At 36.0% G+C, this 13245-nt stretch overlaps 2 protein-coding genes across 13 annotated transcripts in view; one reads left to right on the top strand and one right to left on the bottom strand.

Annotated features, from left to right (window-relative positions):
* mcf2l2 (MCF.2 cell line derived transforming sequence-like 2) overlaps positions 1–13245 on the bottom strand; it is a 60389-nt gene that overhangs the window by 15316 nt on the left and 31828 nt on the right. For all 12 annotated transcript variants that reach the window (XM_043251279.1, XM_043251283.1, XM_043251285.1 and 9 more), the window contains exons 16-22: positions 4501–4567; positions 3735–3850; positions 2587–2656; positions 2410–2502; positions 1858–1950; positions 1552–1677; positions 1000–1221 (exon numbers count right to left, since the gene is read on the bottom strand). In XM_043251279.1, the coding sequence (XP_043107214.1) occupies positions 1000–1221; positions 1552–1677; positions 1858–1950; positions 2410–2502; positions 2587–2656; positions 3735–3850; positions 4501–4567 (787 nt within the window). The remainder of the gene's footprint in view (positions 1–999; positions 1222–1551; positions 1678–1857; positions 1951–2409; positions 2503–2586; positions 2657–3734; positions 3851–4500; positions 4568–13245) is intronic.
* On the top strand, positions 5021–10523 carry b3gnt5a (UDP-GlcNAc:betaGal beta-1,3-N-acetylglucosaminyltransferase 5a). Its single transcript, XM_043251292.1, has 2 exons — positions 5021–5159; positions 8160–10523. Exon 2 carries the CDS (start codon positions 8434–8436, stop codon positions 9571–9573), a length of 1140 nt encoding a protein of 379 aa, XP_043107227.1. The 5' UTR covers positions 5021–5159; positions 8160–8433; the 3' UTR covers positions 9574–10523.

Here is a 13245-nt window from a genome sequence, read left to right as displayed (position 1 = left end):
AAAAGTCCAGTTCTTCTTCTTCTTAGCCCAGTTAAGACAGCTCTGACGTTGTCTGTGGATCAGGAGTTTCTTAACAAGCGGAATAAGACAACTGTAGCCAAAATCCTTGACATGTCTGTGTGTGGTGGCTCTTGATGCCTTAACCCCAGCCTTAGTCCATTCCTTGTGAAGTTCACTCAAATTCTTGAATCGATTTTGATTGACAATCCTCATAATTCTGCAGTTCTCTCTGTTGGTTGTGCATGTTTTCATCCACACTTTTTCCTTCCACTCAACTTCCTGTTAACATGCTTGGATACAGCACTCTGTGAACAGCCAGCGTCTTTGTCAATGAATGACTGTGGCTTACCCTCTTTGTGAAGAGTTTCAATGATTGTCTTCTAGACAACTTCTCAGATCAGCAGTCTTCCCCATGAATGTGTAGTACAGTGAACCAAACCATTCTGAGAAACCATTTTGAAGGCTCAGGAAACCTTTAAAGGTGTTTTGAGTTGATTAGCTGATTGGCATGTCACTATATTCTAATTTGTTGAAATGGGAATTGGTGGGTTTTTGTTAAATGTGAGCCAAAATCATCCTACTTAAAAGAACCAAAGATTTAAACCACTTCAGTCTGTGTGTACAGAATTTATTTAATACACAAGATTCACAATTTGAGTTGAATTGCGGAAATAAATTAACTTTTCCACGACATTAGAATTTATTGAGAATGCACCTGTATAATTCACTATTCATCATTTTGACACACTGATCATGAGGATTTAGTCATTAAGTCATTACTCAAAATTAGAGGCAAATTTGTTAGGGCAGGGATTTTATTTAATTAATGTTTAATGTGACAGTTAAGATGCCAAATATTTGCTCTGTAAATAAACAAGAACTTAGAGCAAATAGGAAACTGCAACTCTGTTTAAGAACAATATATGCCTTCAGTGTAAGATATGAAGCTCATTCTGTATAGCTAGATGTTAACCAGGTCTCTTATGGTATCGGTCCCACCTTTAATGAGTGTTTGAAACTGTAGGAGGGGGATTTTTCATGGCCATCAGATGTTTCATCACGTTTCTTGCAGAACAAAAGTATTTTGTGGTAGAGGAAGAGATGTCTCTGCATGGGTTTGAAGCGCGCCAAGTCCTTTACTTTGCTGTGACCTTTCTTATGGTCTGTCCAAACATTAAAAGACCCCTGCATGAGCAGTTTTCCCAAATCGTTCAGATTGCCCTGAAATCACATTTAAGAATTAAATTAGCGCACACACACACACAAAACAAGATGCACAACATGCAAAATATTGGCCTTTGAATACTGTATCTGTTCAGTATGCAAAATATTCTGATACCCTCGGTTTCACAGACAAGGCTTAAGCCTAGTCCAACACTAAAATGTAAATCTGAGCTGATTCAACTGAAAGAAACGTGATCTTAAACGTGTCAGTGCCTTTGTTTTGTCTTAAGATGCACAGTTTTTAAGGCACGTTTATAAAAATGGTCTAATCCTGGCTTATTCTAAGCCCTGTCTATGAAACTGGGCCATAATGTAATGTGCAGAAACCTCAAAGCCAGTAATGGCGATCTGATGCATAGAGTCATTGACTGATTTGATGATATCCAGCATTGTTGCCAGAGCTTCTTCCAGCTCCGCGGTGCCCTCTGAGTTCTTACTGCACTTTAGCATCTCCTGTAAAATGAGTGGATCGAGAAGTGTGTGTGTAAAAACATTCTTATTTTACATGTAAAAAGGCTTAAAATTTAGTATATTAACGGAATTTAAAATCAATAAAAAGTCAACTGAGAGATCTCCACCTTAATGCGCAAACAAATATATGCATCAAACTGGAAAAACTGGGGAAAGACTTACCTTTAACATCAGCTGGTACTTGGTAATTCTCTGCACAGGTTTTAGCAGATAGGCATCTAATGAAAGCTTGTGGTCCAGCCTTTTCTGACACTCCTGCATTCAAAGATTATTAAAAACATTTGAAAGATATAATTTTTTTCAAAGAAAATTTGGTAACACTTTAGAATAGGGAACACTTTTATTATTAATTCATTAATTATATATATATATATATATATATATATATATATATATATATATATATTACACAGCACAACTCTCTCTAACATTAGCAATAATAACAATAATGGTTTCTTAATCAGCAAATAAGGATATATAACACTAAAGACTGGAGTAGTGATGCTGAAAATTCAGCTTTGCATCAGAAAAATAAAATATATATTCAAATAGATTTAAATAGTTGTTTCAAATTCTAATAATATTTCACAATATCACTATATTGTTGATTACATAAATGCAGCTTTGGCGCACAAAAACATCAGGAAATCTTACTGAGCCCAAACCTTTGAATAGTATACAGTTTATGTATAGGTATGTTTATAAAAGCCTCACCTGAAAGAACATACTGTCCCCACACTGCCGCCACAAAGCCTCCGATCTTGGCTTATTCTGACAGTATTTCTCATAAATTTGTAGCTCTTCCTTCTAAGACAGCAGGTGGAGACAAGACTTAAGATCCCATTTCACATTCGGTAGTTGAACTGTATTTCACACAATAATGTCACTCACCCGCTTCAGAAAACATGTTCCTACTAACTCCGGCTTTTCCACAGAATTTTCTAACTCTTTGAGAAAAGTCCTGTTTAAACAAACGGAACAAATTAGTAAATATCAGCTCCTACCGCTCTTTCTCCATACCAGAGACTGTAAAACCCCCAAAAAAGAAGCAAAATAAAATAAAATAAAGCATTTTGGTTACCATTCACTTTCATTATATGGAAAAGGGTAGTAGTAACATTTTTCTCCTTTTATTTAGCATGAAATAAAAATCATCTGAGGAATGACACAAGTGTGAATAAATGATGAAAAAATTTTACGATCCCTCCTCTCACTGAATCATTACAGGATTATTACTAAGGAAAGCCTGTTTACATTTAGTCTCTGTCAAACAAATCAATACCGATATCCAATATCAAAACAAACACAAAAGCCGTTGAGGACTCGCGCTTTTCATTACCGACATGATGACAAGTTTCGCTGACTGTAAAAGCACGAAAACAATGCTGCAGCTGGGAAAGATGAGCAATTATTAGCGCCTGTTTATCTGCACCCGATTGACATGGTGAAAACAGGTGCTGAGGAAAGACATATGGAGTAACACAAAAAACCTGCTGTGGGGTTGGTTATTGTCATAATCCTGGACTTTGCTGTAACTCGACCCCAGGTGGGAGACAATGAACTCTACGAGAATATTCGGTAGCATGAGGCCAGCTGAACAACGACCAGCCAACCCCTATAGATTTTTAGTGACAATCCTATATCACAAGCCACAAAACCCACCACACCCCCATTCCTGACATACTATTGTTTGTCTCTGGCTCACTATACACAAAACCCATTTGGATAAGATGATTTGGGTGTGAAGTTTCCACTAGGGAAGCATCGGAAAAGAAACTAACCAAACCAGTTGTCCTAAGAGCCTCGTCAGGAATGTGGGGGGTCACGTTGGGGGAGGGTCTGGCTCATACTGGACATGGGCACAGTCCCTTCTGGAAAATCCAGCTTGAGCTGCTAGCTGGGTTTTGAACATGGCAGCTGGTTTCTATGTAGTTGGTGCAAACCGAACAACTGAACAAGTCCAAGGTGGTGTACTTCAGCTTTGAGCAGCTAGAAACTGCCTTAACTGTCATTAAGTGTTGAAAAGTCAGTTTCCTTACTTCTGGTGAAATTCGTAGATTTCAGGCAAGTTTCCAAAGAGAACTTCTTTCTTGTTTTCCAAAGACGGTGGGATCAAATAGATCAGCTCGGGGTCATCCAGTGCAGCGGCGTAGCCCTGCACAAAAATAAACATGGTGAACAAAAAAACCACAGTCAAATATTTCCACAGATGCATAACTGATAAACCTATAGCTGATGCACTTGTTTTGACATACACTTTCGTCGAATAACTGAACTTCAGCGAATACTTACTAATCTGACAAATCACATACTAGAAGCAGCTGCTAAAACAATTTCTCTTTTTTGTGATTTGTATCAACTAAGTGAGATTTTGAGCAATTTATTACATTTTTACACATTTTTTAACATGTTTTGAAAACGTTTTTCTTTCAGTGATGCAAAACTGAATTATCCTGTTTGTAACATCTCGTGGTTCTCTAGAAATCACTAAAACATCCTGATTTTTATTATTATCAATGCTAAAAACAATTGTGCTGCTTTATAGTTTTCAACTGTGGCACATTTTTTTTTCCAAGAGTCTTTGATGAACAACAACAAAAAAAATATATAAAATGAAATAATTTAAATTCATCTGCATTCTTTTTTTTTCTTTTGTAACTGCTAACTGCAACGATCAACGTAATGCGCCACTTCCTCTAAAAAGCCCCCTCAAATGTTCAACAGTACACGCATTTACATTGTGCGTTTGCCAAACTGCAACACCTTTGCAACATTTCCTGTTTCTTTCATTTCACATACATGTACCTCTATGATGCTCTGCAGCTCTTCCACGTACAGCCTCTCCGTCTCTATCAACTCATTCATTATGTGGCTGTTGAGAAAGAGCAAAAAAAAAAAAAAAGCTTTCTGTCAAACAAAGGTCACGGTGAGAGACACTATTTAACATGGAAGCTTCGGGGTGACTTTCATCTGGCCGTTTAACTTTATAGCACAAGGTAACGTTTGTAAAAGACGAAAGACGCTTAAACTGTTAATAAAAAACAACAGGACAGCTCAGTTTTCATCTCTTTGTCGGTTGCTAAAACTCGAAATGTCATTTCGTTCTACCGCAACACCTACTATGACCCTTCAGATTTTATTGCATTTTATTTTGTCCCCTAACGCAGATGAATTGCATGTATTGTGTAGCCTGCTTATATGAATCAGATGACCCAAATTCCACCATCCTGTCAGAGAAGTCTCTCTTTTCACGGTTTGTTCGTATGATAAAGTTGGCCAATGTTTAAAAAGAGGCATGTACTTTTCCCCCTCCCCACCCATAAGGAAGCAGTCCCGTTCAAATACAAGCTCCGCCAGCAGCTACACACTACTGCTTTCACTACAGCTGCCACAATACGACTGAGGCTCAGGGCTTAAAAACTAGCACTTTAGAACATTTCCTACATCATGGATGAGCCTCAATGGTAAGTCATACGCTTTTGACTAAACAGAGTTTCTGTGTGGAGGTCTTTCTGAAAAAGAGCCAGGAGATTTAACTTTAGGAAGCCAAGTACAAAATACTTTTCAACTGGTGTGTCAAGCCTTAGAGACCTCATGCTAAATTTACACCGTTACTGTGGAGTCTGAGGTATTGAATGTAATTTTCAGGGGAACAAAAAAACGAATGACAGCACGGAGATTTTTTCCCGAAAAAGAAATTCGTCTTTTAAACACTGTCAGTATCATATGATTGACTGTGCTATGAAAACATGACCTTTTGCTTGGAGTGTTTTCCATAGGGAGTGTTTTATGATATTTAAAATACAAATGAAATACACACATAGCTGAGAACATTTACTGATAAGATTTCAAAGAAACGGCCAGTGATCAGTGAGATATAATGGGCGAAACTATATATAGATAAATTGATGCATTTGATTAAACACAGAAGCTGAACAAGTCGTGAAGATCGAATGTGGTTTTTTTAAAGGCACGTCAGCATGAAACAATGTTAGAATTGCTAAATAAATTCACACGTGAACACGAAAACGCAGCTCGTGTTAGAATTAGAAACCAGTTTCACTTGTAAAGCAAGCAGATACGTATATTTAAACCTACACGAACAACCATGCAACTTTATTTCTAATACATTGTGAATATTTAATTGTCAGGAAAGCTTTGATCAAAATGACTAATAATGGGATGGATGGTCATGCCGATTAATGTAAAAATTAATAATTGCACAGAGCGGCTGTTAAGAGCAGGTGATCCAGTTTGTCAGACGATCCCTTCTGCTCTTGGCAGTCTGCTGTTTAGGGCGTGGGATATTATGACAAGCATTGTTGTTGTGTTGTGCCTTTTGAGTAGATTTGCTGCTGTGAATGTTTTGCACAGCACTCAGCACATCAGCGCGTTCGGTGGTTTAAATCCTTTTATTCAACGTAGCGCTGAGTCGACGATTGCTTTCATTCACAAGATCGATTCGCAGAGTCTCCCCACATAGTGAAGGTTTTCAATGAGCTTTCGCAACAAATGATGCAAACGGGCTGGATTTGTTAAAGAGGAATGTTGTGTTGAAAGCAAGCAGTCATAAAATTTAAAGCTTGTTTGTTTTTTTGAGAAATTAAAACTTTTATTTTGACGAATAAAATTTATCAAAATAAAGCGGCAGGCATTTTTAAGTTGCTTCAAACGATATCTAGTAAAGGTGACACTATTTTGAAAGCGCACTTTAGACATTCTACTAACCATAAGCAACTTTGTAACTACATGCAAATTAATTTTCATTAATTTGCAACTACATGTCTGTTAACTCTCAGAGTAGACTGTTAGGGTCGGTTTAGGGTCATATAATAAGTTGACAAGTTGAATAAGTTGACAAATATTTGCTGATACTTACAAATATATGTTTTTTCATAGTCAGTACTGTGTGTTTTGGACCTATCAAAATGAAGTGTTAAAAGTTATTAAGCAGACAGTCTATTAATAACTGACATGCAGTTTTTTACTGTTTTTTTATACAAGTTTTTTACTGTTAGTCAAATGTTTCAAGTGGATTGTCAAAATAAAGTGTTACCCAAATAAATGCAGTTCTTTTGAATTTTTCCTTCAGAAAAAAAAAAAAAAAAATTACAATTTGTATTTTAGAATATTTTGTAATTAAATAAAAGCAGCCCTGGTTAGCATCTAAGCAGCTTCTTTCAAAAAAAATATGAAGCTTTCAGATGCAAAAGACAGTAAAAGCTATCTTGGTCAAAAAAGAGATAATGATACTGATTTCAGTACATGTTTATCAAGTACTTTCACTTCAGATGCACTAACTGCCAACCTCAAGCCACTGAGAAGTACTAGTGCTAACATATAAACCTAATTCTAAAGAGAAACATCCATATTACTTTTATACTGATCAAAATATTTTCTTTAGCACTAACATAAACACTAAACCTATCCCTTACAGAAAACCAGTTTGCAATGTTACACTTTCAGATAAACATCATTTACTATTTTTAATCAATTTTATATATGATAAAATCTCAGGTTTTACTATCCTTGTGGGGATATTTGATCCGCTCATTGTAGCATAAACCAGTAAACACTGTGTGACATTTTTATTATTATTTTTAGTTTTAAATCGTCACAATCCCTGTTTTCAAAAATAATCATTCTTCTCTCTTTACAGAAAACAAACGTACAGTGATAATGTCACACAGTGTTTTTTTCGCAAAACATTAAAGTGTGAAGTTATGCAAAGACTGTGTAAAGACTTTTGCACCATTTTCTCATCTCTGTATTGTAATTCAAATAATGTTATATTATTTAAAAAAATTGATTTTTATTTAATTGTAGAAACAAATATCATAGTAATTTTAATTTTATTTTATGATTATGTTTAATTAATAGTAAAACAAAAATTAAAAGCAATATTAGCATTTAATTAATTCATTTAGTTATTTAAATTGTTTTTATCATCATGAACATACCGCCATGCCGTTTGTGTTAGCGAATGCGTTTTGACAGATATCATACTGTTAGTTTTGATTTGTATGTATGCGATATGACTGTATTTAGCTACTAGAAGGTGTAAATGGTCTCCGAGGCATGCTGTGTGTCTTAACTTTCTTTAATGTTGCAAACGTCATATGCTTCTGCTTTTGCTACAAAAATATTGAGATTTGTTGATTGTGGCGATATTATCATGGCAACTAACCCTAAATCTCATCAACCAAACACAAAGTACATTATTCTTCATATAAAGTGAAATTAGAAAAAGAAGATTGAATCTTCTTGCAATGTTACACTTTCACATAAACATCATTTACTATTTGTAATGAATTTTATATATGAAGAAAATCCATGCGGGGATATTTGATCCGCTCAATGCAGCGTAAACAAGTAAACACACGCACAGCCTATATTTGATATTTTTATTATTAGATTTAGTTTTAAATCCCTGTTTTGAAATAATCATTCTTCTCTCGTTACAGAACACAAATGCAGTGTTAATGCCACACGGTGGATTCTTGCAAACCGACTGCCATTTTGAGTGTAAGAAAAGTGTAAGAAAAAGTGCACAAAAAGGTGGAAAATGTTGTGGGTTAACGCTTCCGGCAAGCCAGCGCATCTGCACTGACATGACTACGATGGAACTCAGGAAAACCAAGCCCTGGGGAAAAAAAATCATAGAGAGCGGTACATCTGGTTTGCATTACTGGACTTGAAAAGAGAGAGCGGGGCTGAGAGCGTGCGCAGGTTAGCAGAATGTTCAAGAATTGCAGAAGGGTGAGGAAATGGCATTTTATGCAGCTCGTCTCCATGTGCTGTGTGATGTCAGTCCTTATGGTTTGCTGGGACCACGTGGACCACAGCGTCGTGAGCCACGTGAAGTCATACTCCTACCGCTACCTAATCAACAGCTACGATTTCATCAACAAGAGCCTCAGCGTCAGCCCAAAAGAAGCCGCCAGGTTCGGCAGCTTCCCTTATTTGCTTAACAACGAAGATGTTTGTAAAGGGAAAGACGTGCTGCTTCTCCTCTTCGTGAAGTCCTCCCCAGGGAACTTCAGACGGCGACAGGCCATTCGCTCCACATGGGGCAACGAGTCCTACATAAGTCACGAGCTGGGCGTTATCGTCAAAGTAGTGTTTGCTATGGGAGTTTACTCTGATAGCTCACCGCAGGACAAACTGCACAAGGAATTGCACAAGGAGCACATGAACCACGGTGACCTGGTTCAGCAGGATTTCCTTGACACTTTCCACAACCTCACTGTCAAACTGCTGCTTCAGTTCCGGTGGATGCACGAAAACTGCGCCCATGCCCATTTCCTCATGACGGCGGACGACGACGTCTTCATCCACCTGCCCAACCTGGTGCGCTACCTTCAGGACCTCAGAAGCCAGAAGGTGCGCAACCTTTGGGTCGGCCACGTTCACAGGGGGGCGCCTCCCATTCGACGCAGGGACAGTAAATATTACATGCCCTTCGACATGTACCAGTGGTCGTCCTACCCAGATTACACCGCCGGGGCCGGGTACGTGGTCTCTGGCGACGTGGCAGCCAAAATCTATCAGGCCACGCTGTCTCTGAACGCCTCTATGTATATCGATGACGTCTTCATGGGTATCTGTGCCATTGCAGCAGGCATCTCGCCTCAGGAACACGTTTATTTCTCGGGGGAGGGGAAAACGCTCTACCACCCCTGCATCTACGAAAAAATGATCACCTCTCATGGACACGAGGGCGATATTAGGTATCTGTGGAAGGTTGCGACCGCCCCGCACGTAAAAAGTATTTCGTCTGGACTGTTTGGGAAGCTCTATTGTACGGCTGTGAAAATGTCCCTGCTTTGTAAGCCGTACTTTACGAACACGTATTCATGCATGGCAGCTTTTACATGACGCACCAAGAAGTCCGAGTAGTATTTCCTTTTTTTTCCTCTCTCTCTCTCTCTCTCTCTCTCTCTCTCTCTCTTTTAACTTTGCTTTAAATGTTAAACATTTTGTCAGTTCCCAATAAAGTTAAAAGCTGTTAAAAGCTCTAAGCATTTGTTTTGCACTTTTTCCATTTCATTTGAATAATTTTTTTTTTTTTTATGACAGGAGAGCAGGAAACACGACGCGCATCAAACATGACACAAGTCTCACAAAACCTGTCAAGGTCCTATTTACCTTCTAAAAAATTATATAATAAAAATGGATAAAGTGATTCTGAAAATATTAAGACTTTTCCAACAATTTCTCATCTCTGTATTGCAATCCAAATAATGTTATATTATTTTAAAAAATAGATTTTTTGTAGAAAAAAAATCATAGTAATTTAAATATATAGAATAAGGAGAAAATTTATAATACCGTTAATAGTATAACTAAAAGTAAAACCATTTAATTTATTTAGTAATTTAAATTGTTTTTATCATCATGAACATACCGCCATACCGTTTGTGTTAGCAAATGCGTTTTTACAGATATCATACTTAGTTTTAGTTTGTATGTATGTGTTACGACTGTATTTAGCTACTAGAAGGTGTAAACGGTCTCCGAGGCATGCTGTGTGTCTTAACTTTCTTTCATGTTGCAAATGTCATATGCTTCTGCTTTAAGCTTTTAAACATTTTAATGAACTGATGGTGCTACTTGTGCAGGAAGATTTTAACAGTTTACATTTTGCTACAATAAATCAATGCCTATGTTGCATTGTGGCGTCAGCCACATAGAGAGTACATGATTCTTCATATAATGTGAAATTAGAACAAGAAGAATGAATCAACAGTGTGCAAAAACACAGCCAAAAATGTACATTGCCATAAGTGTTTCTATTTACCACTGAATTAAAGGTGTTCAATTCATAATTTTTAAAGCAGTTTGACTCTCTCTTTGACTCTCTGAATTTTCTTCTAGATTTTAACAACAACAACAGTAGAGCTGAAAACCTTTACTCAAATTATTTTTGTTGCAGTTTAGTTAATTACAATAAGCTAAAGAAACACAATTACAAGTATCTTTTCCTAATTTGTGTTGAAACTACACGAATCACTTCAAACTGCATTAACAGAAACTAAACAGGGTATTTTTAGCTCTCAGCATGCTTAAGGCTGCATCAGGACAGGAAATTAAGTGTAATTTTGTTATTTATTTAAAGAGAAAGACACTTTAGGAAGTTTTTTTTAAGGTGAAGTGTATCAGAGCTTGTGGTTGGGTTGTGGGTGGGCACACAAGGATGTGTGTATGAAGTTTGACTCAATAAGACATCCGTGCTACATGTGCAACAGGAACTGCTGTACAAGCACAGTTAAGCATTTAAGCGTTGCCATTCATGTCGGGATAATTATATATCTATATCTATATATCTATCCTATATATATATATATATATATATATATATATATATATATATATATATATATATATATATATATATATATATGAATCTTCAGACACTTCACAATCTGATTCTGGGAGTCACGATTCCAAAACAATTCTTGATCTACATTTTTTCCCCAATTAATTCTTCATTACATTACATGTTAAACAACATTGGAGTTTCTATGCTTTTTGTTTATAACTAAAATATGTGTGTCAGTAGTGCCAACTTAAAAGTAGAGGTGTAAATGCTTCACATTCTTCACATTTGTTTAAGATTACTGCACATGGCTACATTTTTATATACCATTTAAATAAAATTCATTTTGTGCAAATGCACTTTTCTATTATATAAGCAGGCTACTTTCTAAAAACAATTATTTAAAATAAGGATTCTTTAAGTATCTGAATGTTCACAGACAATAGTCATGGGTTTTACATTTTTATTGCCGTTACATAGACACATCAGTAATAATGCACAGGTGCTGCTCTGAAAACAACTGACTCTGTATATCAACTTCGTATAAAGGTATTTGAAAATGCAACTGCATTTGAGTGCAGCCGTGATCAGCCGCTTTAGGACAAACACAAAGGGCATGTGAAAGTGGTATAGATGAAAGCATATCTAAAACATGGCGAGTGTAAGCCATGCAAGTGTCATGAAACATGCACGTGTCTCACAGCACAAAGTCTGTGCGATCATGCCGCGCCTGCCATATGCAGGAGAAAAAAAAAAAAAAAAAAAAAAAATATATATATATATATATATATATATATATATATATATATATATATATATATATATATATATATATATATATATATAATTTATTATTATTATTTTTAAAATAAAAATACACGTAATAAACAAACTGGAATATGCAAAAAACATTAGATGTAACATATAAGCCTAAAAAACATAACTGATAAGAAAAAACTAAAAACATAGTTATTTCAAATAAAAAACATCAAATTTAAAATGCAAAGGTCAATCTAGCCCTGTGAACGATACAACTGCACTGAAAAAAGCATAAACAGAGAACAATATACTGAACTAATAAAAAGGTGGGGTTTTTTTGTTTTTTGGTTTTTTTACAGGTGTTTTACCTGTATCTGCACTGTGTTTTAGGGTAAGAAGAGCAGAGGAAATATCAAAACAAAACACCAGTCATGAACCTGAGGTACAAAAAAAGAATTTTAAAGAAAAGTTTAAAATATGGATCTACATGTGCATCAGTTCACTTCAGTTGGACTTTTTTTAACACCCAGAGCCATGTGGAGCATTTTTATAGTGGATGAATATATTTTTGAATAGTTTTTTGAACTATTGAATCTCCACACCCATTCACTGCCATTATAACGCTTGGAAAAGCCAGGACATTTTAATATAACTCTGAATGTATTCATCTAAAAGAAGAAAGTCACATACTCCTTATATATATGAGAGCTTGAGGTTGAGTAAATCATGGGGTTATTTACGTTTTTGGGTGAACTATCCCTTTATTGGACAATGAAATACTCTGACAGGGTCATGAATGTGTTAAGAATATATCCATACAGCTTTAGAAAGAAATTCTTCATTGCTTAAAAAGGAAGTGAGCATTTTAAGAAACTGCATAATCCACGAGGCCATTGTTCCTGTTTTCTAAATGTACAGAGAGTAGAACCTTTAATAAAGAATGAAACTTTGTAGCCTGCTAAATGTGTCAAAAAGAGGAAGCAGGTATACTATCTTCAGTTACTCTTATCAGTTACATTTTTAATTAATTACATCTATTTCATTTGGAAGAAATGTTAAATATGCGTGTATTAACCAAGCATTAAATATATGTGTATTAAAATACAAAAAGTATCGGAGATTCCTCTGAGTCACCAGTTATAAGTCATAAGGTCAGCTGCTTTTACAGACATCAGTATGCGTATGAAACACTATGTTGAGCAAGATACCAGCATGAAGACAGATAGTTCGCCCAGCCATCAGCGCCGAAAAAAAAAAACTATATCTGAACAAAAATCACACTAAAATGCACTAAACCAGATGTTTGAACTTATAGCACACGACAGAAACTACCTACATATGGCTGAATACAATGTAAGAAGCAGAAGCAGCGAGTTGTGAAATTATAAATAAGCAGATATGTGACGTACTGTACTTTATGTTCTGATTGAGATATAAGATGTCGACAAACTAGTTAATCTTGTACATTCAGA

Source organism: Puntigrus tetrazona, chromosome 11, assembly GCF_018831695.1.
Source record: "Puntigrus tetrazona isolate hp1 chromosome 11, ASM1883169v1, whole genome shotgun sequence".
NCBI lineage: Eukaryota > Metazoa > Chordata > Actinopteri > Cypriniformes > Cyprinidae > Puntigrus > Puntigrus tetrazona.
This window is presented reverse-complemented; position numbering and strand designations above follow the sequence as displayed.

Excerpts from the sequence above, each read along its gene's own strand:
- b3gnt5a (XM_043251292.1), top strand. The coding sequence starts at position 8,434 with ATGTTCAAGAATTGCAGAAGGGTGAGGAAATGGCATTTTATGCAGCTC.